Source organism: Apium graveolens, chromosome 2 (assembly GCF_009905375.1).
Source record: "Apium graveolens cultivar Ventura chromosome 2, ASM990537v1, whole genome shotgun sequence".
NCBI lineage: Eukaryota > Viridiplantae > Streptophyta > Magnoliopsida > Apiales > Apiaceae > Apium > Apium graveolens.
Genome location: NC_133648.1, coordinates 201,794,706 through 201,821,892, shown reverse-complemented (window position 1 = coordinate 201,821,892; position 27,187 = coordinate 201,794,706). Strand labels below are relative to the sequence as shown.

General features: G+C 34.1%; 1 protein-coding gene across 1 annotated transcript; it reads left to right on the top strand.

Moving 5' to 3' along the window:
- On the top strand, nt 1-26,851 carry LOC141696335 (uncharacterized). Its single transcript, XM_074500491.1, has 8 exons — nt 1-106; nt 377-690; nt 1,599-2,025; nt 2,137-2,271; nt 2,384-2,583; nt 3,074-3,403; nt 26,561-26,719; nt 26,813-26,851. Exons 1-8 carry the CDS (start codon nt 1-3, stop codon nt 26,849-26,851), a joined length of 1,710 nt encoding a protein of 569 aa, XP_074356592.1.
- Nucleotides 26,852-27,187: the final 336 nt, after the last annotated feature.

The following is a 27,187-nucleotide window of genomic DNA, read 5'->3' as shown; positions in this document are numbered from 1 at the left end:
ATGGGTAAAAACCGAGGTCCACCTCATAGAATTATCGATGGTGATGATGATTACATTTTAATGCGGGAATATTATGCCTACAAACTCATGATCAGACTTTCTGAAGGTACTACATATACATGGTCTATTTTTTAGTTTTTTATTTTTATTTTATATGCAGATTAAAGATACTCATATACAGATCAGGATTGGTATTAAATGATTTTTGAATAAATTATTTTGTAGGATAAACTCCTCACTTGAGTGGTCGTTTATGGAAATAATATATTGTTAATGCATTCACTGCAGTAGAACAGTACCGCCTGGAATGGATTAAAAGGAATCAAAAAAACCATACGATCTGATCTGTAATATATTGTTAATGCATTCACTGCAGTAGAACAGTACCACCTGGAATGGATTAAAAGGAATCAAAAAACCATACGATCCGATCTGTACAATTCCATTCGTGACTCATTGAGAAAGGGCGATTCTGATACAAAATGCCAAGGGAAAAATGTAATTTTACCTGCTACATTCTCGGGTTCTCGAAGATATATATCTCAGTATTTTAAGGACTCTCTTGCTATTTGTCATAGTATTGGTCATCCATCATTCTTCCTGACAATGACGTGCAACACTAAATGGCCCGAAATTCAAAGTATGCTCCAACATATATCTGGAGTTAATGTTGCAGATGCCTCGGATGTGGTTTCTTGTGTTTTTAAAATGAAGCTAGATCAATTTTTTGATTTAATAAGAATAAAAATTAATTTGGAAGATTCAGCGGACGTGAGTTCTTTACAGTATTCCAAAAAAAATATATAATAGTTGAATGTACACTATTTCCTGTAATAATATATGAACATTTTGTAACAGTTATGTATGTGATTGAGTTCCAGAAAAGAGGATTACCTCACGCTTATATGTTAATTTGGCTAAATCCTGATGACCGTCGAAATACGATAAAGTAGTTTGATAATTTGGTGTCAGCTGAAATCCCGCATAAGGAAACTGATCCAGCCGGGTAAAATGCTGTTAAAAATTACATGATACTTGGCATGATTTTTTTTATTCTCCGTGTATGTCGGATGAAAAATATGGTCTTCATTTCCCAAAAAGGTACATTCAAAAACCCTATTTTTTTAGAAAAAGAATATCATGCTCATGCTAAATATATAAGTTTTCCTTTTTATGTTTATATTTATAGCATTGAATTAAAAAAAATTGGTACTATAAATTATATTTTATTTTAAATCAATTTTACACATAGGTACAATTGTCACACATTCTTCGATGATTGTGGATATCCTGTTTATTGGAGAAGAAGGATGGATAGAACTGTTGAGAAGAATAAACAACAACTTGACAATCAATTCGTTGTACCTTATAATCGTGATATGTTACCATGTTTTCGGTGTCATATAAACTTGGAAATCTGCAATAATTCTCGCTCTTTGAAATATCTATTCAAGTATTATTTGAAGGGATATGACACAGCTACAATTATGATATGGAGGAAAAAAGACTTTCCTGTAAATTCAAAAAAGGCTAAAACTCATGACGAGGTCAAACATTTTCTAAATGGTCGTTATGTTTGTGCTTCCGAAGCTGCATAGAGATTATTAGGATATGATATTCATTATCGTTATCCTTCCGTTGAGCGTTTGCCCATCCATGTAGAAGGAGGCAAAAATATTACCTTCAATGTTAATGATAGTTTGGAAGAAGTAGTGAATAAGGCATCAAATAGGAAAAGTAAGTTGAAAGCATGGTTTGTGGCCAATAAAATTATTCCTGATGCTTGGGATTACACATACCAAGAGTTCCCAAGAGGTTTTACGTGGCTACCTGGACAGTCTAAGTGGAAAAAATATGAAAGAGGAATTATCATTAGAAGGTTGACAGAAGTTCATGCATCACAAGCAGATACATTTTTCTTAAGAATGCTTCTCTTGCGGAATAAATGTGCAACTTCTTTTCATGATCTGAGAACTATTAACGGTCGAACATATACCACATACAAAGAAGCATGCGAGGTACTTGGTCTCCTTAAGGATGATAATCAATGGCACTCTGAACTTTGAGAAAATGTTGTATCTGGCATGCCTTTTTGGCTTCATTCAATGTTTGTTCATATATTGACCAACTGTCCAGTAGCGGACCCTCTTAAGTTATGGAGTGATAACTGGAAGTTTTTGTCTGAGGACATTTTGTACAACAAATGGAAGAAATCCAGTAATATGGAGCTCAGCCTTTCCGACGCCGATTTGGAGAACTTTACACTTGCAGGTAATTTGTAAATATCATCATTCTGATATAGTTTATCATAGATTTAATTCAAAGTATATAATTTCAATAATTTATTAGCATAGTGACTGGAGTATTTGATTTGTAATGTCAGAGGTAGAAAAACTGTTAAATGGTATTTGCAAGTCTCTAAAAGAGTTTTCAAATATGAAATATCCTGAAGATATCTACTTGCATAGTATGACTAACTGTTTAATTGAAGAGGAGATCCGATATGACAAGAATCAACAATTTGAAGAGCATTCCAAAATCTACCAGAGCTTAAATAGTGATCAACTAGAGGTGTACAATTCGGTATTCAAAATCTGTTAATAAAGGAGAATGAGGTCTATTTTTTCTATATGGCAGTGGAAGATGTGGAAAAACATTTCTATGAAAAATATTATGATATCGTTTGTGGAGTGAAGGAAAGGTAGTACTTCCAGTAGCATCATCTGGTATAGCTGCAACACTCCTTCCAGGTGGTAGAACATCTCACTCTCGATTTCACATCCCGCTAAAATTGGATTGATACTTTGTGGCAGGTATTAAGCACGGATCTGACATTGCTGAATTATTAAAGAATACCAATTTAGTCATATGGGAGGAGGCTCCAATGTAGCATCGCCATGCTTTTGAATCTATTGATCGGTGCTTTCGAGATATAATGGCATCAGTTCATCCTAGATTCAAGAATATTCCATTTGGTGGAATAACGGTTATTTTTGGAGGCGAGTTTTGGAAAATCTTGCCTGTTATTCTAAAGGCTTCTAGAACATAAGTTGTGCAATCTTCTGTTAACCAGTCAAACCTGTGGAACTATTGCAAAGTTTTTGTGCTCCACCATAATATGCGTCTAGGATGCGGTAGGAATGCTAAAGAGAACAAGAACATTGCAGAATTTTCCAAATGGGTTCTTGATGTTGGCGACGACAAGGTGCAGAATATACATCTAGATAACATTTATATTGATCCAGAAATCATCATTCCAAAAAAATATTTTGTGGAGAAGAAAACCAACGCAGTGAAAGATATTGTTGAAGTCACCTATCCAGATTTTTCTAAAAATTACATTAATGAATTGTATCTCAAGGAAAGAGCCATTCTCACACCGAGAAATGCAATTGTTGATGAAGTAAATTCTCATGTTTTAAATCTAATATATGGTATCATGCATTCTTACTTGAGCCAAGATTCTATTGATAATAAGACAAGAAAGGATGATAATGACTATGAATCTTCTTTCCCAATTGAGTATCTCAATTCAAATAATATGCCATCCATTCTGAAGCGTGATTTGAAATTAAAGGCAGGAGTTGTAGTCATGTTGATGAGGAATCTTAACAAGATAATGGGTTTGTGTAATGGTACATGAATGGTTTTGACAAGATGTTTGAAGAACGGTGTAGAGTGCCAAATTTTAACAGGATGCCATGCAGGCATAAAAGTTCTAATACCAAGGATCAAGATGGAACCAACTGATATACACTTTCCTTTTATTTTCAAGAGAATTCCATTCCCTTTGCAAATCTGTTTCGCAATGACAATAAACAAAATCCAAGTTCAATCACTTCAGACCGTTGGACTTTTCTTGCCAAGACCTGCATTTTATCACAGACAGCTCTATGTTGTCGTTTCAAGAGTCACCTCTCCGAATGGATTGCTTATTTTAATAGAAGGTGATATGGGAAGATGTAACGCCCTCCAGACCCGAGGTATAAGTCTGGGGGTTACTAGCTAATCACCAAACCTGTACAGCCTGTATAATAATTAAACATATATATATATATATAACCCCTTTAATATTAACCAGGATCTTTCTAGGTTGAAGTATGAAAACAAGAACCACAGTATAACTTTATTACAAACCCAATTTAAAATCTCACATAAACTCTCTATTTATTACAAGCCATTGTCTAACAAGTTTTAACTACTACTTTTCTTTACTATTCAAACACATTATCTACACTACACCTGGTCAGGCAACTCAAAACTTTCCTCCTGGATCAACACCTTTGGTATGAGAGGGTCTCGCGGCTTGACTCGTTTCTTTACCACTCGAGTCCTGATAGGTTTCATTTTCCTTCTTAACTGAAAATAATAAGGTGAATAACAACAAGAAAGGGGTGAGCCATAAGTTACTCAACAAGTCCGCAATATATAAACAGTGTTATAATAAGCTAAATGAACCGGTAACCTGGTTACATTTGCAAAAATATAACCTCATGAGAAAAGAACGAAGGCCACAATCGGCGAATATCAAACGAACTAAACTGGATACAAGTTCGCACCTATATCCTACTGATCAGCCAGGATATAGTGCAGATCCATACCTCAATGTATAGATCCATTCGGGTACCCAGGCTCTACGGACCAACACAAGGATCCGGTTAATTTCTGGTCTTCAGGATCAAGTGTATACCTGATCCCAACTGTCACCATCCAGTCCATAGAAGAGCAACCGAAACAGTCGGTATGCTTTGACATGTTCCAATGCCGGAATATATCAAAATATATGTATATATGTATAACTATTGGAATATGAATAGAGGGTTAAACGAATTCGGAAAAATCAGGAATCGAAATAAGATATGAACAAAGGAATAATAATCGTGTATCGGTGTTTGTGAACAGGAATCATAAGTATGCAATTGCGATAAGAATCTGAAGTAATTTAACTAACTGAAATCAGAATAGGGGAAAAACTTGAATTTCACGCGATTTACTCCAAGTACTTCACCGTCTTCTATCACCGGCTATACTTGCCTTATTGGTTTCGCTTCTATCAAAGAAATAGACTTATTTAGTCATCCTGTATCTCAATCGCGTCTCAAACCGACTTCACATAGCCCTGATCGTTGACCCATACGCGTATTACTAACTCGTATACTAATTATTAGCAGATAAAATTCAATCAACCACATAATTCACATAAGCACATAAACCACATAGTCATTCTAAGTTTAAAATAATTTTTAGAATCGAAATCGACTCCCTATTCACTTAACTGAACAATATCTGACTCGTTTCCTATTTTTCGGAATTTATTGGACTCTTCTCTATACGCAATAAGGCTTATAAGTAGTTAAATATCGAAATTCAACTAGTTTCTAAAAGAAATAAGAATTAAAACTATTTTAATGAAAACGGATCATTTTTCTGAGTCAAAGGGCTTTCGTTTTGCTCAAATCGGCTAAACGGTTCATTTATTTTTCAATAAATACAGATTAATCAATTTATTATTCAATATAAATAATTATAACTAATTATTGAACCCTAAATATATTTTAAATGATTATTTGGGGAAAATCAGAATTAAAAATGGTTTTTCCATATTTTTTGGAATTAAAATGAATTTATTATGATTTATTATAAATAACTTGATTAATTATTCAAAATAATTAATCATTTTTAAATAATTAATAAATAATAAATAATTAAAGAAATAAATGATTCTGAACTTTAAAAAATATTTCAGAATTATTTATAATATAAATCAATTAATTAAATAATTAATTAATCGATTTATAAAATAAATAGAAACTGATTTTATAATTAATAAAATAAAAATAAATATAATTCCCAGAAACATTTTTCAGAAAACCAACTCTGACAAAACGGATGAAACACGGGTTTTATAAACAGGTCAACCGTGTCAATTTCCGGGTCATGAAGAAAAGGACCGGAAAATTCCCAGAATCCGGCGACCGACCAGGATTCCGGTGACTCGATTTCAGGCCAAAAATGTAACCTTTTGCTTCGTTTTTAAGGTGGTTTCAGTTCTAAATCGTTCTGGCAATCTAACTCCGGCAACAATATCACGGAATAACACTCAGATCAACTTCTCCGATCAAATCGACTCCATCTCCGGCGAAACATCAAAATCACAAAATCGTACATGAAACTTTAAGATTAATAGCTTAAATTTAAGCGTATAACACATATAATCAAACCCCTAACCTCTAAACAACCTCAGCTTCTTCTAAAATAAAAAACGATTCAATCAAAATTAGGCATAAACCCTAGAATTCGAATTTATCTATTCAGGTTTCGTTTGTTCAATTAAATACCATGAATCAACTGTAAATATCACAAGAAAGCTATTTCAATCATCAAATCATCCTAATAACCCTAGAATCAAAAAATACCATATCGGGTATAAACCTTAGAAATTAAAATTGAAAAACAACGCATCAAAACATGAAATTAACACCAGGAATCGAAAGAACAGATCAAGGGGATCAATTTTGATACTCACATCAATCGATTTGATGCATAAATAAGTCCAAAATTACTGCTTGATTGTTCGACCCGACCCTGGAATACTTGACCCGAAAATAGAGGATTTTTTATAATTTTCTGATTTTTAGTAATTAATTAATAATAATTAAATAAAAATTAGGCTATTTATAGTAGGTAAAATAATACTCCTAATTAAAATTAAGGCCCTAATTATACATCTTTTAAAATTAATTGGCCCCTAATTTTATAATTTTTGAGTATTAAATTTTAATTTTTAAATAATTAATATATACAATATATTTGCCAAAAAATCCCAAAAATTGTGAGTAATTCAAAAATGAAAAGAAATGGTATAAATGAAAGTCCTATAATTTTATAAAAATAAAAATGTAATTTTTGTGGGGTTTTTAACACCCAATGGGGCCCGGAAATGTCATTTTTCGTGAAATAAGAAAATTTATAAAATACCTAGATGTTCAGAATAACGTGATGGTACAAGCCGTTCTAGGGAAAATAAGACCAATTATTTTATTTGAAATATCAGCTATTAAAACATAGTTCGGTCGTATAACTTTTAATACGAAAGCTTTTAATACAAAATAAAATATCCGAAAAATACTTGGAAAATAACCTGACAATACGGAATACACATAACATATAACAGTTAGGGTTTTATACTTAATCACACATAAATGACATAATAAAGCACACAATTTATCTTTATTACGATATAATACAAGCGTAATTTCCCAGTCGTTACATCCTTCCCCCTTAATAGGATTCTGTCCTCAGAATCTCGCTAAGAAAATAACTGGGGATACTTTTCTAACATTTCACTCTCAAGTTCCCAGGTTGACTCTTCAACCATAGGATTTCTCCACAAGACTCGCACTAAAGATACAGACTTATTTCTCAATACTCTCTCATGCCGATCTAGAATTCTTATTGGTTGTTCTATATAAGACAAATCAGGTTGAATTTCTATTGGCTCATATTCTATTACATGTCTAGAATTAGGATTATATCTCTTAAGAATAGACACGTGAAACACATTGTGGATATGCTGCATGTGGGGTGGTAAAGCTAACTCGTACGCAACTTTCCCGACTTTCTTCAAGATTTTAAATGGTTAACATATCGTGGCTTCAATTTACCTTTGTTGCCAAATCTGGTCAATCCTTTCCATGGCGATATCTTGAGTAATACATGCTCTCTTTCTTGGTAGTCCATATCTTTCCGGGCTTGGTCTACATATTTGCGTTGTCGATTTTGCGCTGCTTCGAATCGCTTTCAGATAAGTTCTATCTATTCCTTGGTTTGTTGAATCAATTCTGGACCCAAAATTTTGCGTTCTCCAACTTCATCCTAATATAAAGGTGATCTGTATTTCCTTTCGTATAAAGCTTCATAAGGTGGCATTCCAATGCTCGCGTGATAGCTGTTGTTGTAAGAAAATTCTACTAGTGGCAAATGCTCATCCCGGCTACCTTCAAAATCAATTGCGCATACTCGTAACATATCTTCGATTGTTTGGATAGTTCTTTCACTTTGTCCGTCTATTTGCAGATGATAAGCGGTACTCATATTCAATTTGGTTCCAAGGCATTCTTGAAATTATCTCCAAAATCTTGAATTGAAACGTGCATCTCGATCAGATACAATAGATACTGGAGCTCCATGTCACATCACAATCTCCTTGAGATATAAGTGCACTAACTTGTTGAGTAAAAATCTTTCTTAGATTGGTAGAAAATGTGCTGACTTCGTTAGTCTGTCGATAATCACCCAAATTACGTCATGATTTGCTCTGGTTCTTGGAAGTCCTACCACAAAATCCATGGCTAAATGTTCCCATTTCCATTCTGGAATATTTAGTGGTTGTAGTAATCCGCTTGGACGTTGGTGTTCTGCTTTGACTCATTGGCACATGTAGCATTTTCTTACCCACTCTACTATTTCTTTCTTCATATTTGGCCATCAAAAGTTTTCTTTCAGATCTCTATACATTTTTGTGCTTCCGGGATGTATGGAATATCTTGAGTTGTGAGCGTCTCGTAAAATTTCTTCCTTCAATTCTGGCACGTTAGGTATCCAAATTCTTGATGAGAATCGTAGAATTCCTTCATTATCTTTCTGAGTTGTGATTTCTTCTCCAGTTAAGTTGTTGTCTTCTTGACTCATCACCTCTTGTTGACATCTTCGAATCTTTCATAATAATTTTGTCCGGAATGTCATTGCATGAATAACTTCAGTGGATTCATTTGGAATACGAATCTCAATTTCCAACTTCTCAAATTCTATGACTAATTCTTTTGAAGAAGTCAATATATTCAATCTTTCTTTCCGGCTCAGTGCATCTGCCACAACGTTCGCTTTTCCTGGATGACAGCTGATTGTAACATCATAGTCCTTAATTAACTCTAGCCATCGCTTATGATTGTAACATCATAGTACTTTAGACTCTTATGATCCGTGTAAATTTTACATTTTTTGCCGTAAAGATAGTGTCTCCAAAGTTTCAGTGCAAACACGATTGCTGCTAATTCCATATCATGTGTGGAATATTTCTGTTCATGAGGTTTCAATTGTCTAGAAGCATATGCGATTAGATTACCGTGTTGCATCAATACATATCCCATCCCTCGATATGAAGCGTCGCTGTAAATGACAAAATCTCCTTGCTCATCTGGTAACACAAGTACCGGTGTAGTCACCAATCGATTCTTCAGTTCTTGAAAACTTTCTTCACACTTGTCATCCCATACGAACTTTTCATTCTTTCGGGTTTACTTGGTTAGTGGCGTAGCTATCTTCGCAAAATCTTTAACAAATTATTTGTAGTAACCTGCCAATCCCAAGAAACTTCTGACTTTTGTCGGTGTCTTTGGCCTTTCCCAATTCAATACCGCTTCACTTTTGGCTTGCTCAATTTTACTTACTTCCATGCTGATAATATGGCCCAAAATTTGTACTTCTTTTAACCAAAATTCATATTTCGAGAATTTCGCATAAAGCTGTTCCTTTCTTAAAATTTCCAGAGCAACCCTCAGATGCTTAACATATTCTTCTTCAGTCCTTGAGTAAATCAAGATGTCATCAATAAATACAATCACAAACTTATCCAAGTACCTCTTGAATACCCTGTTCATCAAATCCATGAACGCTGCTGGTGCGTTGGGCAGACCAAATGCCATTACGAGAAATTCATAATGTCCATATATGGTACAAAAAACAGTCTTAGAAATATCTTCAGCCTTGATCTTTAATTGATGGCATCCCGACCTCAAATCTATCTTGGAAAACCATGCGGCTCCTTTAACTTGATCACAAATATCGTCAATTCACGACAAAAGATATTTATTCTTGATAGTCAGCTTATTTAGTTCACGATAATCGATACATTGTCGCATGCTGCTGTCTTTCTTTCTCACAAACAATACCGATGCACTCCATGGGGATACACTGGATCTTATAATTCCTCTATCCAGAAGATCTTGCAATTGTGTTGATAATTCCTTCATTTCAACCGGTGCCATCCGATATGGAGCTTTTGAAACTGCGTCTGTACCTGGTGCTAAATCCATAGTAAACTCAATTTCTTGGTCCGGCGGTAATCCTGGAAGTTCATCTAGGAAAATATCGGGAAATTCACATACAACTGAAATATCTTCTATCTTGGGACTTTCCTTCTCGGTATCCAATACATAGGCTATATACACTTCACATCCCTGTCGTAGCAATCGTTTGGTCTACATCATTGTCAGGAATTTCTTTCGCTGTTTCTTGCCTCTAAACATTACTGTTGCATTTTCTAGCAGTTCGTAATCTCACTTTCTTATTCGCACAATCGATCTAAGCATTATGACAAGCTAACCAATCCATTCCTAAAATAACATCAAACTCTCCTAACTTGAAATGAATCAAGTCCACGGAGAAATGATGTCTGGCTATATCGATATCGTACTCAGGACATACTCGATCTACCGGAACTTGGTCGTCATTCGCTAATTTTATAATTAACATCTTGCCCAACCGTTGAACTTCGCAACATATCTTATTAATGAATTCTTTAAAAATAAAAGATCTTGTAGCTCCAGAATTTATCAATACTTTTGTATCTACTGAGTTCACAGAATGTGTACCTGCAATCACACTATGACTCTGCATAGCTTCCTTAATTTTCATATTAAATGTTCTCGCTCTAGGCTGATTATGTTGTGGTGGCGGAGGTAATGCTAACACATTTGGAACACTAGCGACCATAGTTGGTCCTCTACAATCCCTAACAACATGTCCTTTCTTCCCACACTGGAAACAAGTAACCTTTGTTCTTCCTGCTGGACATTCGTTAGAGTAGTGCCCTTTCTGTTTGCATCTGAAGCATGTCACATTTGCCTTGATAGAGACGCCCGTATGTTTTTGACCACATGTTTTGCAGTACGATAGTGAGGGTCTGATAATGCCTTGCTGATTGGGAGCTTGGAAATGATTGTCCGCTCTCTGGTTGCCCTGCCCTATCCTTTTAAAATTCATATTTGCCCGGGCTTGAAATCCCGGCTTCTTGTTGGAACAGTTTTGAAAATTTCCTTGTCCCTTTTCCTTTTGGGACCTTTCACTTTCCCCTTCAATAATTATAGCTTTCTGAACCACGGTGGTATAAGTTGCCAATTTAAAAAATGCAACTCGGCTGCGATTCCATGGCTATAATCCCTATTGGAATCTCTTGGCTCGCTTCTCTTCAGTATCAACCTGCTCCGGAACAAACCTGGGCATTTCAGTAAATTTTGCTTCGTATTCAGTCTCCTACATATTCCCTTGCTTCAGTTCTAAGAACTTGATTTCCATCTAGTTCTTCATATAGCAAGGAAAATAATTCTCCAAAAATAATTATGTGAACCTATCCCAAGTCACAATATCTTCACCGTCTAAAGTTTTCCTGGATTCCCACCAGTAATTTGCTTCCCCTTTCAGGAAGTAGCTGGAAAAATCAATTTTTTGATCCTCTCCAACTTTCACGAGTGCAAACGCTTTCTCCATTTCTTTCAACCAAGCCCTAGCCTTAGTAGGATTCGATGTACCCTCAAACTCTGGAGGTTTAACTGACTTAAACTACTTAAAGGTAACAACAGGCACAACTGGTGGTAACTGAGGTTCAGGACGAGGTGGCTGTTGTAACATCTGTTGCTGAATCTGTTGTTGTTGCTGCATTTGTTGCTGCATCATTACCATCTATTGTTGCATCAGATGGAACATTTGGTTCATGGTATCATTAGTCTATCCCTCAGAGTTGCTATTGGAGGTTTCAGTTCTGGTCTTTCTTTTTGGTGCCATTTTTTCTGAAAATAATTGATTCTTTTTAATGATTTATTAAACAGTTAATAATAGATAAAGAAACAATTTATCTGGTATTAAAATAGGAAATTTAAATAATAGATAATGGAAAGAAAACAATTTGACTAATATTAAAACAAAAAATGTAAATGATTTGAAATTTAAACAATCAGGTGAAATGATTTTATAATTTGAAATGAAAATGATGGTACACTGTTTTAAATTTAAACAAAATTTAAAATATAAAACTGTAAAATAATAAAATGAATATAAATGCTATAAAAACTGGAATTTAAATAAATGGAAAGGAAAAGTTGAAAAAGTTTATTTTATATATATGACACCAGCCTCAGGTGTAAGTGATTGGTACAAAAAGTCTAAGTCAGATCTGCCATGGCTACTGCTGATACAAGTCAAAACTAGATACTACACATATACATAACTAACCACACTATACTATGCTGCATCTATCTACATATGTCACATATAATACACAACTAGTCTCTCACTATCAGACATCAGAATCCTAGCGGAATGCGCCTCAACTTATCATGGAGTATCTCGATAACTGACTGTGCCAAACGGGTAGCTCTATGAAACTCTGCATAAGAATGCGGCCCATCATGCATCAAAGCATCTAACTCAAGCGTGGCACTATACACTATCGACTGAATGTTAGGTCACACAACACTGTAGAAGGGGGTTGAATACAATGTAGAATACAATCAAATTGATTTCGAACACAAGTAACAGTAAAAAGATATATTCGATATAATAAACTCTGTTACAATGGAACTGTTCTCTCTCAGTGATGAACAAATATCACGAGAGCTGCTAGGTTATAATGTATGATCTTCTCGATAATGATAACACATATAGTGTAAACCTATGTCTGTGTTTATATAGTACACAGTTACAAGATAACTTCTAATTGATATGGAATATAATTTTGTCTCCTAAAATATATCAATCAGATATCTTATGCATTTCTGTAAGTCCTCTAACTCTTTCCATGCATATCTTCTTTTTATATTAGTCTCGATCTTCTTTCCTGTAAATCAGCTTCCTTCCTTAACTATTAGTCCTCCAGTACTTAAGTTATGATATCCATCTTCTGATATTATCTTCTGATAATCTAAGTCCTGATATCCTTAAGTTCTGACTTCCAGTAAGTACTGATCTTTCCTGTTTGTTAAGATCTGAAAACTAAACATGAAACATATTAGACATGACATCTCAAATATATCTAACAATCTCCCCCAACTTGTAAATTGTGCAAAATATACAAGTTAATAGATTTGATGATGTCAAAAACATTTAAGTTCAAATGCAATAAGAGTTTAATAAGACTATTAACTACAACTTACAGTCCTTTTAGCTTTACCAACTTCACTGGATCAATCTGAATCCATAATGATTCTTAAGAAAATCTCTTACCAGCTTGTCTTCAGCTTTTCTCAGAATTTCAAGAAACTGTGCTTTGACCTGCATCAGTTCTTCATCTTTACAATCACCAATATGATAAATGGCAGTTTCGAGAGCTTGAATTGATGTTCTTTCAAGTCCATCACCAAGTCTGATAACTCTAGGATGTGAAGAGTTTTAATTATAACATAAGCATTTTCCTTTCAGAATAACTTCCACCTTAGCAGAATTCTTCAGCATAGGAATTTCTCTTCCATCATCTTTAGTAATCATTGGTATATACTGAGAAGTCTTTGTACCAGAGATTCTGAATAAATCTCTTATAGTCTTCAAAATGTATTATGACCATCTTCTTGTAACATCAGATTTCACTTCCAGAAGATAGTGAATATGTTGAAATTCTCTGACAGACTTGTTTAGCACATCAGTATCAGCTAGTCTTAAAGTTAATCCATCATAGAGAAATAAAATCAATTTCTCCTTTAGATTTTCCTTATCATGAGCATCTATCACGATTTGAGCAGACAACACCTTGTCAAGGTGCTTTTGTTTGATTTGTTCATATGGTTTGTCTGTCAACATGAAAGGATCTCTTAGAGTAACTTCTACTCCTGTTTGTATTTTTTCTTCATCAGAACCTAATCCAGCTTTATCTCTAGGTTGCTTGGATCTCAATCCAAATGTTGCAAGTTGATTCATCAAGAGATTGGATTTTGGTTCAACTGGAGTAGCTTTCTTCCATAACAGCTTCTTCTTATCAGCAATTAACATCTTTTCCAAATTAACTTGATCAGAATTTGATATTTCTTCTATAGCTTGCTGTTCTTTATTCTGAACAACTTGAGCAGTGTCAGAGGTTGTTTTAGATTCTTCAACTATCTTTCTTTTCTTCAGAATTTGAACAGTTTCATCTTCTATCAAATCATCATCATGCATTGTAGTTTGATAGACTGGAATGGAAGAACTTATCTTTTTCTCAATCTTTAAAGGTTCACCAACCTTTTCTTTTCCTTTTGATTTAGGATCAATCTTAGTTTATGATCTAGTCTTGGACTTTGAAATCTCAGAATTTGACTTTTCCCTAATCACAATGCCTTTTTCCTTAGGCCTTGGAGATTTCTTTGCATCAGAAGCTTTAGACTTAAGATTTGTCTTCTCAGCAGCAAATCTAGCTTCCTCCTCCTTGAGAGTTTCCAAATCCATTCCTGGATTTTGTTTCAGAAATAATCTTCTTGCTATCTCCTCATCAAGTGTCTGGATTTTAGGATTTTTGTAATAAACAGTAGTCTGCTTCCCCTTTAGCTTCAGAGTTTGTAAAAACTTCTAAGAGTCTTTAGATCCTGACTGAATCAGAATATCAGAACTTGACATCAGACTTTGTTTATCAGAACTTGACTTCAGTCTTTTAGCATTCACAGCATCAGAACTTGACTTATTCTGTGTAGAAGATTTTTCTTGAACTTTTCCTTGACCTCTATTCTTATCAGAGTTTCCCTGGTCATCACTTTTATCATCCTTTTTCTTCAGTATTTCAGTAGGTGAGCATTTGGACTTAACTACCTTCTCCCCCTTTTTGGCATTATTAGGAAGTAAGAGAGAAAGAAGAAGTTCAACTGAAGATTGGATTTCTTCCAATTAAGCTTTCTGAGAAACTTGGTTAGCCATGACCTCATCAATTTGGGTTGGTTGCTTCTCTTGAATCTTCTCAATGGCTTCAATTTTCTCAAGAGTAGGTCTGATATATCTGTTCTTGTCAAGCTTAAGCTGTAGATCTAGCTTATTAGCATGTTCCTTGAAGATGTTTGGTAGATAGAGCAGTGATCTTGAGTTGTGTCTTTAAATCAGCATGTGTGAGCAACTCATCAGCTTTAGCAATATGCTCTATTAGAATGTTAGAACTTGGAATGAAATTAGTGTCATTCCACTTCTTGGTCCAATCCACACCTCTATGAGTATCGTCCCAAGGAATATGTGCTTCCTTTTCAACAAATTTCTTCACCAATTCTTCCTTTCCTAGTATAGGAACTGGAGTCTCAGCAGAATCACTGTCTTCAGAACTTGAGGAAGACTCATTATATTCTGACAACACAACAGTGTGTGAAGCAACTGGAGATTCAGGAACAACTTCATTTAAATTCTGAACATCAGAATTGATCTCCAGAGCTGGTGTGGTTGATGTAGATGGTATCTCAGCATTTAAAATTGGAAATTGAGTTGGAAATTGCTGAGCTTCTGTAGATGGAACTTCCAGATAAAGAACATTTGGTATATTCAATTCTGAATATCTATTTCAGAATTTTCAGTGTGTTCTTCAGCATCATCTGTAGCTTTAATTGGTGAGATATGAGGGGTTACAACTGTATCAGTAGCAGTTTCTTTGGCTTGTGCTGGAAGGGCTTCAATGATAATAAGTTCTTGTGAGATCAGAGATTCCTGATCCCCTTCCTCAGCTTCTTCAATATCTTCTGATGGAGCCTTAGCCAAATACCTCCTAGCCTTCATTTTCTTCAATCTCCTTGCCAATGAAGGAGTTGCTTTAGCAGTTTCAGAAATTACAGATTTCTTCTTCAAAGTATCAGAACTTTGAGCTGCAGTTTCTTTCTGAGAAGTAACATTCTCAGCTTCAACCATCACAGGTTCTGATGCATGAACCCGTGCTTCAATTTTTTCCTCAAATCAATAAAATTTATTATTGACCATAATTGTAATCAAAACATTCATCAAAGGATAAAGTTAAAAATAGATGAAGTAAAGATTAACAAATTGCAATTAAACATGCAGAGTCACATAATTTGAGAAACAGAGACTAAATCTTGCAATTAAAGAAAATTTCATTAATATATCAAACAAGTACATTTCATGAAATTTATCGATTACATGCAAAAATTACAAGATAGTCCTATTCTATGATTCTTAACATCAACAACCTTAGTCCTAGTCTAAGAAGCCTAACAAAGCTGATGGTGAAGAGAAACGGATGGATGACAATTAATTCTTCTTCCTACTTTCAACAAAGAGAACAACAAGACGAATGATTTGCTCCTGCTGTTTAAGAATACGAAGATGAACTTCTCTTTGGAAAGACAACGGATCATTTTTATTATTGTCTGCAAGTTGAATCCAGATGTCGAATGGAATGTTGCTGATAGGATATGAAGTCGGAATTCCATTTCTAAAAATTGTCACAGTGTTTGTGCCATAGCAGTAAAACCAACTAAAATGTGCCATTGTTTGAGAGAAATGAAAAGATGTGGTTTTACTGATGAATGATCAGTCATTTAAATAGCTAACGGAATACCAAGGGACGCGAGGACTGTATAACAATTAAGAATAAAAATAATGATGCCTCGTCTCCCTAGACCGATGTGTAATAATAACAGTCAGCAAAAAGTTAAAGCAAGAGTTAATGGGCACGTAAAATAAACAATAATTATTGTTCAAGACCAACACGTTTATCACTAACCCATTATGATTATGACTTTTTTTATCTTACCCAAATATATTCTGATTTAAATATGACTGTTTCAGATTTTACCACAAATAAGTCAAGTAAAGAAAAATGCCACGTAAGCATCAAGGATTCCATCAGGATTTAATATCAGAACTTAACTTATATCAGATTTTACCAGTCATCAGAATATGGCTTCTGAACTCAAAAAGTGAATATCTTTTTCTGTGATTCTTCATACAAATACTGACTTGTTTTCTTCAGAGTTTAATCATCAGAACTTCCATCAAAACTTGTCCTCGGAATTTATGCAAATGACACTTAACTGTTTGTCAAAAACACCTTAATAACCACAGTAATTTTCATCATTCATGTGGAGTGAAAGTGTGTGCATTTTAAAAAATATCAGATAAAGATTAAAGTCTGATAAACTTCAGTACATCTTAGAAATAAGGCATAACTCAGAAAAGTGCTTAAAATCTGTCATCAATCATGAAGTCTACTATAGAACAAATTTATGCAAGAGTCCACCTCAACTGTTTGTGCTCATTTTATGCATCCTTTGAAATTCCTTTTTACAGTGGCTTCTCAGTGTAAGTGAGTCACGACTGCTTATCAGAATTTATGCTGTTGTCATAGTATTTCTCCAGTAATCAGAGAATGTGAAAAGTCACCAAGAAAATTTATTTGCTTTTCTAATGCATATTACTTAATACTAGCAATGCACTTGGGTCTTCCCTTCCACATATTTACTCTAGATCTCAAAGGAGTACCTGACTTTTATTTTCTTCTCTTTTCTTTTCTTTTGATAAGTGAGGCTTATCAGCAGTTAGTTCATCCTTACGATTTACTGACATCAGAATCTAACAGATAAGAAGCAATAATCTAGTTTGTGACTTAGTAATAAGATACACAAAATAAACTTGACTAAGCTCAAAATCAGAATTTGCTTGTGTTAATGAGTTTCCACATAAACAACTAACTCAAACATGGAATTTCTAGTATGTTAAAGACTACTAGGTCAGCATCTAACACAGTTATCCTCATTGGATTGAATAGTCGCAGAATATTCAAAACACTATCAGAGTTCAAAGATCCACATCATATTAATATCAACATTTAATGAATTTCAATTTTAAGCACAGATTATATGAAAATAAAATAATCTGTAAACACTGATCATAAAGTATGATGCATGAGAACAAAAACTAAACAGATTTAGAGAAAGAACCTGAAACCATTCCAAGTTCATTTACCAGTCTTGTAAAGGTAGCTTCACATAGTGGTTTTGTGAAGATATCTGCTAGTTATTGATCTGTTGGAACAAAGTGCAATTCCACTGTACCTTCCATTACATGTTCCCTTATGAAATGGTACCTAATATTGATGTGCTTTGTCATTGAGTGTTGAACTGGATTACCTGTCATAGCAATAGCACTTTGATTATCACAGTAAATAGGGATTTTAGAAAATTCTAACCCATAATCCGGTAACAGATTCTTCATCCAAAGAATCTGTGCACAACAACTTCCTGCAGCAATATATTTTGCTTCTGCAGTTGATGTGGAAATTGACTTCTGTTTCTTGCTAAACCAAGAAACCAATCTGCCTCTAAGAAATTGGCAGCTTCCACTAGTGCTTTTCCTGTCTATTTTGCATCCTGCAAAATCTGCATCTGAGTAACCTATTAGCTTTAAATCTGATTCTCTAGGATACCACAATCCCAGATCAGCTGTACCCTTAAGGTACTTGAAAATTCTTTTCACAGCTATTAAGTGAGGTTCTCTTTGATCAGCCTGAAATCTTGCACAAAGACAGGTAGAATACATGATATCAGGTCTACTTGCAGTTAAATAGAGTAAAGAGTCAATCATACCTCTGTAGTTAGTAATATCTACTGGTGAACCAGTATCTTTATCTAACTTGGTTGCAGTGGCCATGAGAGTGGATGTTGTTTAACTATCTTGCATTCCAAACTTCTTCAGTAAGTTTCTAGTGTACTTGGATTGACAGATAAAAGTACCTTCTTCAGTTTGCTTGACTTGAAGGCCTAGAAAATAACTAAGTTCTCCCATCATACTCATTTGATATCTTGACCGCATTAGATTTGCAAACCTCTCACAGAGTTTGGCATTTGTAGAACCAAATATGATATCATCAACATATATCTGTACCAAAAGTAAGTCCTTTCCATGGTTGAGGTAGAATAGTGTTTTATCAATTGTACCTCTGTGAAATCCACTTTCCAGAAGAAATTGAGCTAAAGTCTCATACCATGCTCTAGGAGCTTGCTTAAGGCCATAAAGTGCTTTATCAAGCCTGTAGACATGATTTGTAAATTTTGAATCTACAAAGCCTAGAGGTTGTTCAACATAGACCTCTTCTTCCAATTCTCCATTAAGAAAAGCACTTTTCACATCCATTTGAAAGACTTTAAACTTTTTTTGAGCAGCATAAGCCAAAAAGATCCTTATGGCTTCTAATCTTGCAACTGGTGCAAATGTTTCATCATAATCAATACCCTCCTGTTGAGAGTAGCCTTTAGCAACCGGCCTTGCTTTATTCCTTGTAATTATGCCATCACTATCAGTTTTGTTTCTGAACACCCATTTTGTTCCAACAACTGATCTATTCTTTGGTCTTGGCACTTGGGTCCAGACTTTATTTCTTTCAAGTTCATTTAACTCTTCCTGCATTGCTTGCACCCAATCAACATCTTGAAAAGCTTCTTCCACTTTCTTTGGTTCAGTCTGAGATAGAAAGGAATGATAGAGACATTCATTTGATGTTGCAGTTCTAGTTCTGACACCTGCTTCAGGATCTCCAATAATTAAGTCAGGTGTATATGATTTGGTCCACTTCCTTGCAGATTGAAGTTGACTTCTAGAACTGGATCCTCCCCCATGATCCATGTTGTCTCTATCAGTATTTTCTGATGCTCCCCCTATAGTTATGCACTCTGAGACTTCAGAATTTGACTTGGATCCTTCAGGATTTGAAGTATCAGAGCTTCCAGAATTATCAGAATTTAACTCATCAGAACTAGATGAATCAGAGTTTGAAGAGCTAGTATCAGGTTCTGATGCTTCTTTAGAGTGTTGAGATGTGGTAAGATCTTCAGCTTGCTCCCTCTGGATAGGTGCATTTTCCTTTGGAGTTGTTACCAGAGATTCAATGACATCAGTACTTACAGGTTCAGAGTTTAAGTCATCAAAATATACAGAATCAGAATATAAGTCTTTATTTTCAAATCTGAGCTAATCGTGATCATTGAAATCTTCAAGTCCAGTAATCTTCTTGTCATCAAAAGATACATTGATAGATTCCATGACAACTCTTGTTCTTAAATTGTAGATTCTAAAGGCTTTTGTGGAAAGTGGATATCCAACAAAAATTCCTTCATCAGCTTTTAGATCAAATTTTGACAGCTGTTCAGGATGAGTCTTAAGAACAAAACACTTACATCCAAATACATGAAAGTATTTCAGATTTGGCTTCTTTTTCAACACCATCTCATATGGTGTTTTTCCATGCTTGTTTATGAGTGTTGCATTCTGTGTAAAACAAGCAGTTTACACATCTTCAACCCAAAAGTAGGTTGGCAGCTTTGCTTCATCAAGCATAGTTTGTGCAGCTTCAATGAGAGTCCTGTTCTTTCTTTCTACAACTCCATTTTGTTGTGGAGTTCCAGGTGCAAAAAATTCCTGTTTGATTCCATGCTCTGTGCAGAACTCTTCCATGATTGAATTCTTGAACTCAGTGCCATTATCACTTCTTATAATTTTAACAGAATCTTTGACCAACTTATCCAGCTGTCTGACATGATCAGTTAGAGTAAATGCAGTTTCATTCTTCTTGTGTAAGAAGTACACCCAGGTGTACCTTGTGAACTCATCCACTATAACCATAACATATTTCTTCTTTGCAATAGACATGACATTGACTGGACCAAATAGATCAACATGCAGTAGGTGATAAGGCTCAAGAATTGATGACTCAGTTTTGCTCTTGAAAGAAGATTTTCTTTGTTTTGCCTTTTGACATGAATCACAAAGGCCATCAGGAGCAAATACTGATTTTGGAAATCCTCTCACAAGATCTTTCTTTACAAGCTCATTTATGTTGTTGAAGATTAAATGAGAGAGTCTTTTGTGCCAATTCCAGCTTTCTTCAATTGATGCTCTACTCAATAGACAGATTGCAGAACCATCAGTACTTGTTGAAAGTCTGGCTTCATAAATGTTACCATGCCTGTAACCTTTCAGAACCACTTTTCCTGTAGAATTGCTTACAACTTCACAGTGTTCTTCAAAGAAATCCACATGATAACCTTTGTCACATATTTGACTCACACTTAGCAGGTTGTGTTTAAGTCCTGAGACAAGAGCTACTGTTTCAATGATGATATTCCTAAGATTAATATTGCCATATCCCAGAGTTTTTCCCATGTTGCCATCTCCATAAGAAACTTCTGGGCCATCTTTCTCCATAAAGTCTGAGAGCAGGGCTTTATTTTCAGTCATATGTCCTGAACATCCACTATCCAGTACTAGGATGTTTCTCCTGTTTCCCTTTAACTCAGCAGTTTCAAGACTGCTATCAGCATTTGCCATCAAGGCATAGTTGTCCTCATCTTCAGAATCTGAAGTGTCTGTCCAGCTTTTCTTCTTTGTGACAAGTGCTTTGTCTTTGTCACTTTTTCCTTTTTTACAGTCAGGAGATATGTGGCATTTCTCACCACAATTGTAGCATTTGATATTTGAGTAATCTCCTCTGTCATACTTTCCTCCTCTGCCTTCAGATTTTCTGAAACCCTTCTTATCAGTACTTCCACCTTTCTAGAAAAACTTCTTTCCCCTTCTGAATTTCCTGTAGGCTATCTTTATGATAGCCTTCACCATAAGAGCACACAATTTCATCATCTCTTCATTAGCATCTATTTCAGGTAAACTTTCAGTTTCTGAATCATCATCATCAGAACTTGATGATTCTGAATCAGACTTTGTGATGAGAGCTTTTCCTTTGCCTTTCTTTGAGACAACCACTTTGGGGAATTCCTCCTCATCCTTAAGAGCAACTATCCTTGACTTTCTCCCTTATCTCTTGCTACTTTGATCCATCTCAAGTTCATAAGTCTTGAGCATACCATAAATTTCATCAAGAGTAGTTTCATCAAGAGCATTGTTGTCTCTTATAATAGTAGCCTTCAAATCCCAACTTTCAAGAAGAGCTAAAAGGAATTTTAGATTTGAATCTTCAAGATCATATTCCTTGTCCACTAGTGACAGATCATTCTAGAGTTTGACAAACTTTCATAAAAGTCAGTTAATGACTCATCACTTTTTGAGTCAAAGTGCTCATATTCTTGAGTGAATATAGTCCTCCTGTTCTTCTTGATTGCATCAGTTCCCTGGCATCTTGTCTCTAAAGCATCACATATCTCCTTTGCAGTCTTGCAGTGAATTACCTTGTTTGACATGACATTATCAATGGCATTATGCAGCAAATGCCTTACCTTTGCATCCTTGGCAATGAATGAGATATATTCAACTTTTCTCCTTTGGTATGGTCTTTTCTGGCTGATCTGCAACTACAACAGAGAGCTTGGTTGGCTTATGCGGTCCTTCATTAATTTTGTCAAGGTATTCTGGATCTGTAGCTTCCAGAAACATATCCATCTTCACTTTCCATATGGGGTACTCAAAAGGTCTTAGAATGGGAACCCTTATAGTCTCATATCGACTGTGGATTTGAGTCTTTTGAGTTTCTTCAGTTTTCGCGGGCTTGGTTGGATTTTCTGCTTCTTCAGACATGATTGTTTTGGATCTTTACTGTATGTGTGTTAACAGATAGGCTCTGATACCACTTGTTAGGTCATACAACACTGTAGAAGGGGGTTGAATATAGTGTAGAATACAATCAAATCGATTTTGAACACAAGTAACAGTAAACAGATATATTCGATATAATAAACTCTGTTACAATTGGGATCAACACCTTTGGTATGAGAGGGTCTCGTGGCTTGACTCGTTTCTTTACCACTCAAGTCCTGATAGGTTTATTTTCCTTCTTAACTGAAAACAATAAGGTGAATAACAACAAGAAAGGGGTGAGCTATAAATTGCTCAACAAGTCCGCAATATATAAAGAGTGTTATAATATACTAAATGAACTGGTAACCTGGTTACATTTGCAAAAATATAACCTCGTGAGAAAAGAACGAAGGCCACATTTGGCGAATATCAAACGAACTAAACTGGACACAAGTTCACACCTATATTCTACTGATCATCAAGGATACAGTGCAGATCCATACCTCAATGTATAGATCCATTCGGGTACTCAGGCTCTACGGCCCAACACTAGGATCCGGTTAATTCCCGGTCCTTAGGATCAAGTGTATACCTTATCCCAACTGTCACCATCCAGTCCATAGAAGAGCAACCGGAACAATCGGTATGCTTTGACATATTCCAATGCCAGAATATATCAAAATATATGTATATATGTATAACTATTGGAATATGAGTAGAGGGTTCAACGAATTAGGAGAAATCAGGAATCGAAATAAGATATGAACAAATGAATAATAATCGTGTATCAATGTTTGTGAACAGGAATCATAAGTGTGCAATTGCGATAAGAATCTGAAGTAATTTCACTATTCTGAAATTAGAATAGGGGAAAAACTTGTCTTTCACGCAACTTACTCCAAGTACTTCACCGTCTTCTATCACCGGCTCGACTTGCCTTGTTGGTTTCGCTTCTATCAAAGAAATAGACTTATTTAGTCATCTCATATCTCAATCGCGTCTCAAACCGACTTCACATAGCCATGATCGTCTACCTATACGCGTATTACTAACTCGTATACTAAATATTAGCAGATAAAATTCAATTAACCACATAGTTCACATAAGCACATAAACCACATAGTCATTCTAAGTTTAAAATAATTTTTAAAATCAAAATCGACTCGCTTTTCGCTTAACTGAACAATATCTGACTCGTTTCCTATTTTTCGGAATTTATTGGACTCGTCTCTATACGTAATAAGGCTTATAAGTAGTTAAATATCGAAAGTCAGCTAGTTTCCAAAATAAATTGAGAATTAAAACTATTTTTAATGAAAACAGATCATTTTTCTGAGTCAAAGGGCTTTCATTTTGCTCAAATCGGTTAAACGGTTCACTTATTAATCGATAAATACAGATAAATCAGTTTATTATTCAATATAAATAATTATAACTAATTATTGAACCCTACAAATATTTTTAAATAATTATTTGGGAAAATCAGAATTACAAATGATTTTTCCATAATTTTTGATTTTAAAATAAATTTGTAATGATTTCTTTTAAATAACTTGATTAAATAATCAAAATAATTAATTATTTTTAAATAATTAATAAATAAAGAATTAAAGAAATAAATGATTCTGATTTTTAAAAAATATTTCAGAATTATTTATAATATAAATCAATTAATTAAATAATTAATTAATCGATTTATAAAATAAATAGAAACTGATTTTATAATTAATAAATATAAAAATAAATATAATTTCCAGAAACATTTGTCAGAAAACCAACTCTGACAAAACCAGATCAAACACGGGTTTTATAAACGGGTCAACCGTGTCAATTTCCGGGTCATAAAGAACATGACCGGAAAATTCCCAGAATCCGGCGACCGGCCAGGATTCCGGTGACTCGATTTCAGGCCAAAAACGTAACCGTTTGGTTCATTTTTAAGGTGGTTTTATTTCTAAATCGTTCTGGCAATCTAACTTCGGCAACAACATCACAGAATAACCCTCAGATCAACTTCTCCGATCAAATCGACTCCATCTCCGGCGAAACATCAAAATCACAAAATCGTACATGAAACTTTAAGATTAATAACTTAAATTAAAGCGTATAACACATATAATCAAACCCCTAACCTCTAAACAACCTCAGCCTCTTCTAAAATCAAATACGATTCAATCAAAATTAGGCATAAACCTATAAATCGAATTCATCTATTAAGGTATCGTTTGTTCAATAAAATACCATGAATCAACTGTAAATATCACAAGGAAGCTATATCAATCATCAAATCATCCTAATAACCCTAGAATCAAAAAGTACCAAATCGGGTATAAATCCTAAAAATTAAAATTGAAAAACAACGCATCAAAACATGAAATTAACACCAGGAATCGAAAGAACAGATCAAGGGGATCAATTTTGATACCCACGTCGATCGATTTGATGCGTAAATAAGTATAAAATCACTGCTTGATTGTTCAACCCGACCCTGGAATACCCAACCCGAAAATAGAGGATTTTTGATAATTTTATGACTTTTAGTAATCAATTAATAATAATTAAATAAAAATTAGGCTATTTATAGTAGGTAAAATAATACTCCTAATTAAAATTAAGGCCCTAATTATACATCTTTTAAAATTAACTGGCCCCTAATTTTATAATTTTTGAGTATTAAATTTTAATTTTAAAATAATTAATATATACATGCCAAAAATCCCAAAAATTGTGAATAATTCAAAAATGAAAAGAAATGGTATAAATGAAAGTCCTATACTTTTATAAAAAATAAAATTGTGATTTTTGTGGGGGTTTTAACACCCAATGGGGTCCGGAAAAGTCATTTTTCGCGAAATAAGAAAATTTATAAAATATCTAGATGTTCATAATAACGTGATGGTACAAGCCGTTCTAGGGAAAATAAGACTAGTTATTTTATTTGAAATATCAGCTATTAAAACATAGTTCGGGTCGTATAACTTTTGACACGAAAGCTTTTAATTCAAAATAAAATATCCAAAAAATACCCGGAAAATAACCTGACAATACAGAATACACATAGCATATAGCAGTTAGGGTTTTATACTTAATTATACATAAATGACTAAATAAAGCACACAATTTATCTTTATTACGATATAATACAAGCGTAATTTCTCAGTCGTTATAGAAGACATGTAATTTCACTGCTAATGTAGTATTTGATGAAATGTTCTATAATCTTCCCTTTGTTGATATATCATAATTTTTAGTTTGATTTTATGTAATGGTAAGTTGTGTACAAAGTAGTTCTTTTTTATTTGAGGATGCGGTATCATTTACTACAAATATGGCTCTACCTATTTATTTGTTATATTTCATATATTTCTAATTTTGTTTTGATGGAGATAAAGACAAATACTTTACCTAAAATTTTCATAAAAAATTAGCAATAAAGTCAAATTCCACGACTTTATGAAAAAGATTAGAATGTAATGCCAATTAATATTTTAAAAAATTTAAAGCTTAAGTATGTAACTTAAGACTTTTTAACATAAGAAATAAAACCTAAAAATATATCGAATCAATGATTTAAATATCCAAAAACTTTAATTTTCAAAACATGTTAGAGTAGATGTACACCGATAATAATATGAACTAAATTTTATTAGAGTAAATCAAGGTATATAGAGGGTAACTAAATGGAGTAATATTTGGATGCAAATTATAAGATGTCATGGAGTAATCTTTGCAATTATAGACAATATAAATGTGAAGTAAAACAAATCTAGATTTCAAAAGATTATACAGTAATGGTAAATATGAGTGATAAACAGAAAGATCCACCAAACCAAATCTCTCCATCATTAACGCTATTATGAAACATATCTCATACAATATTTTCTTTAACATATTTCTACTAATAAAAAATTTTCTAGAGACATACTGATCTCACAAGGCAACTCATTTCTCTCAAGTAAGTTATTCTTTCAGTCTGTTACAGAGGTATAGTTATATGTGTCCATTAATATACTGTTTTAATATATTTTTGTAGGACACTTTGAACCAAAGCGAAAATATGTTTCATCAATTATCTGCTCTTAACACCTCATCAACTGCTTGGAGATTGAACAACCGAATAACTAGAATGTGGCCGTCTCAGTCATCAAATGAAATGTTGAAAGGCTATAATCTTATATTGCTTGATGCTCATGTAAGTTTTTATTCGTTTTAAAAGTCGCAGATATTTTTAATGTTGTTATTAACAACTCCTATGGTAATCAATATGTCTATATTTTCTTAATAGGACACTCATGTACCAGCATTTGAGGATACTAATGACTAGAAAGCAATTTCCAGTATTTTAGTCAAAGGAAATGTGTATGTTACATTAAATTTTCATGTACGGGAGGCTCTGGGTTCTTTAAGGCCTACACATTCAACTGTTATCATACAGTTTTCAGAATTCACAACCATTGAGAATGGATGTCGATGATTTAATGATACCTCTTCACAAGTTCGAGTTAGGTAACATGAGCAATTTGTTGTATGCTGTATCTGAATATGGAGATAGTCACATTCGACCTTTCTCAACAGTCAATAAAGCTACCGATTCATTTTTGTTGAATTAAACATATGAATATATGTAGAATCTAATTGATGTGTTTTAATTGTATTCTAA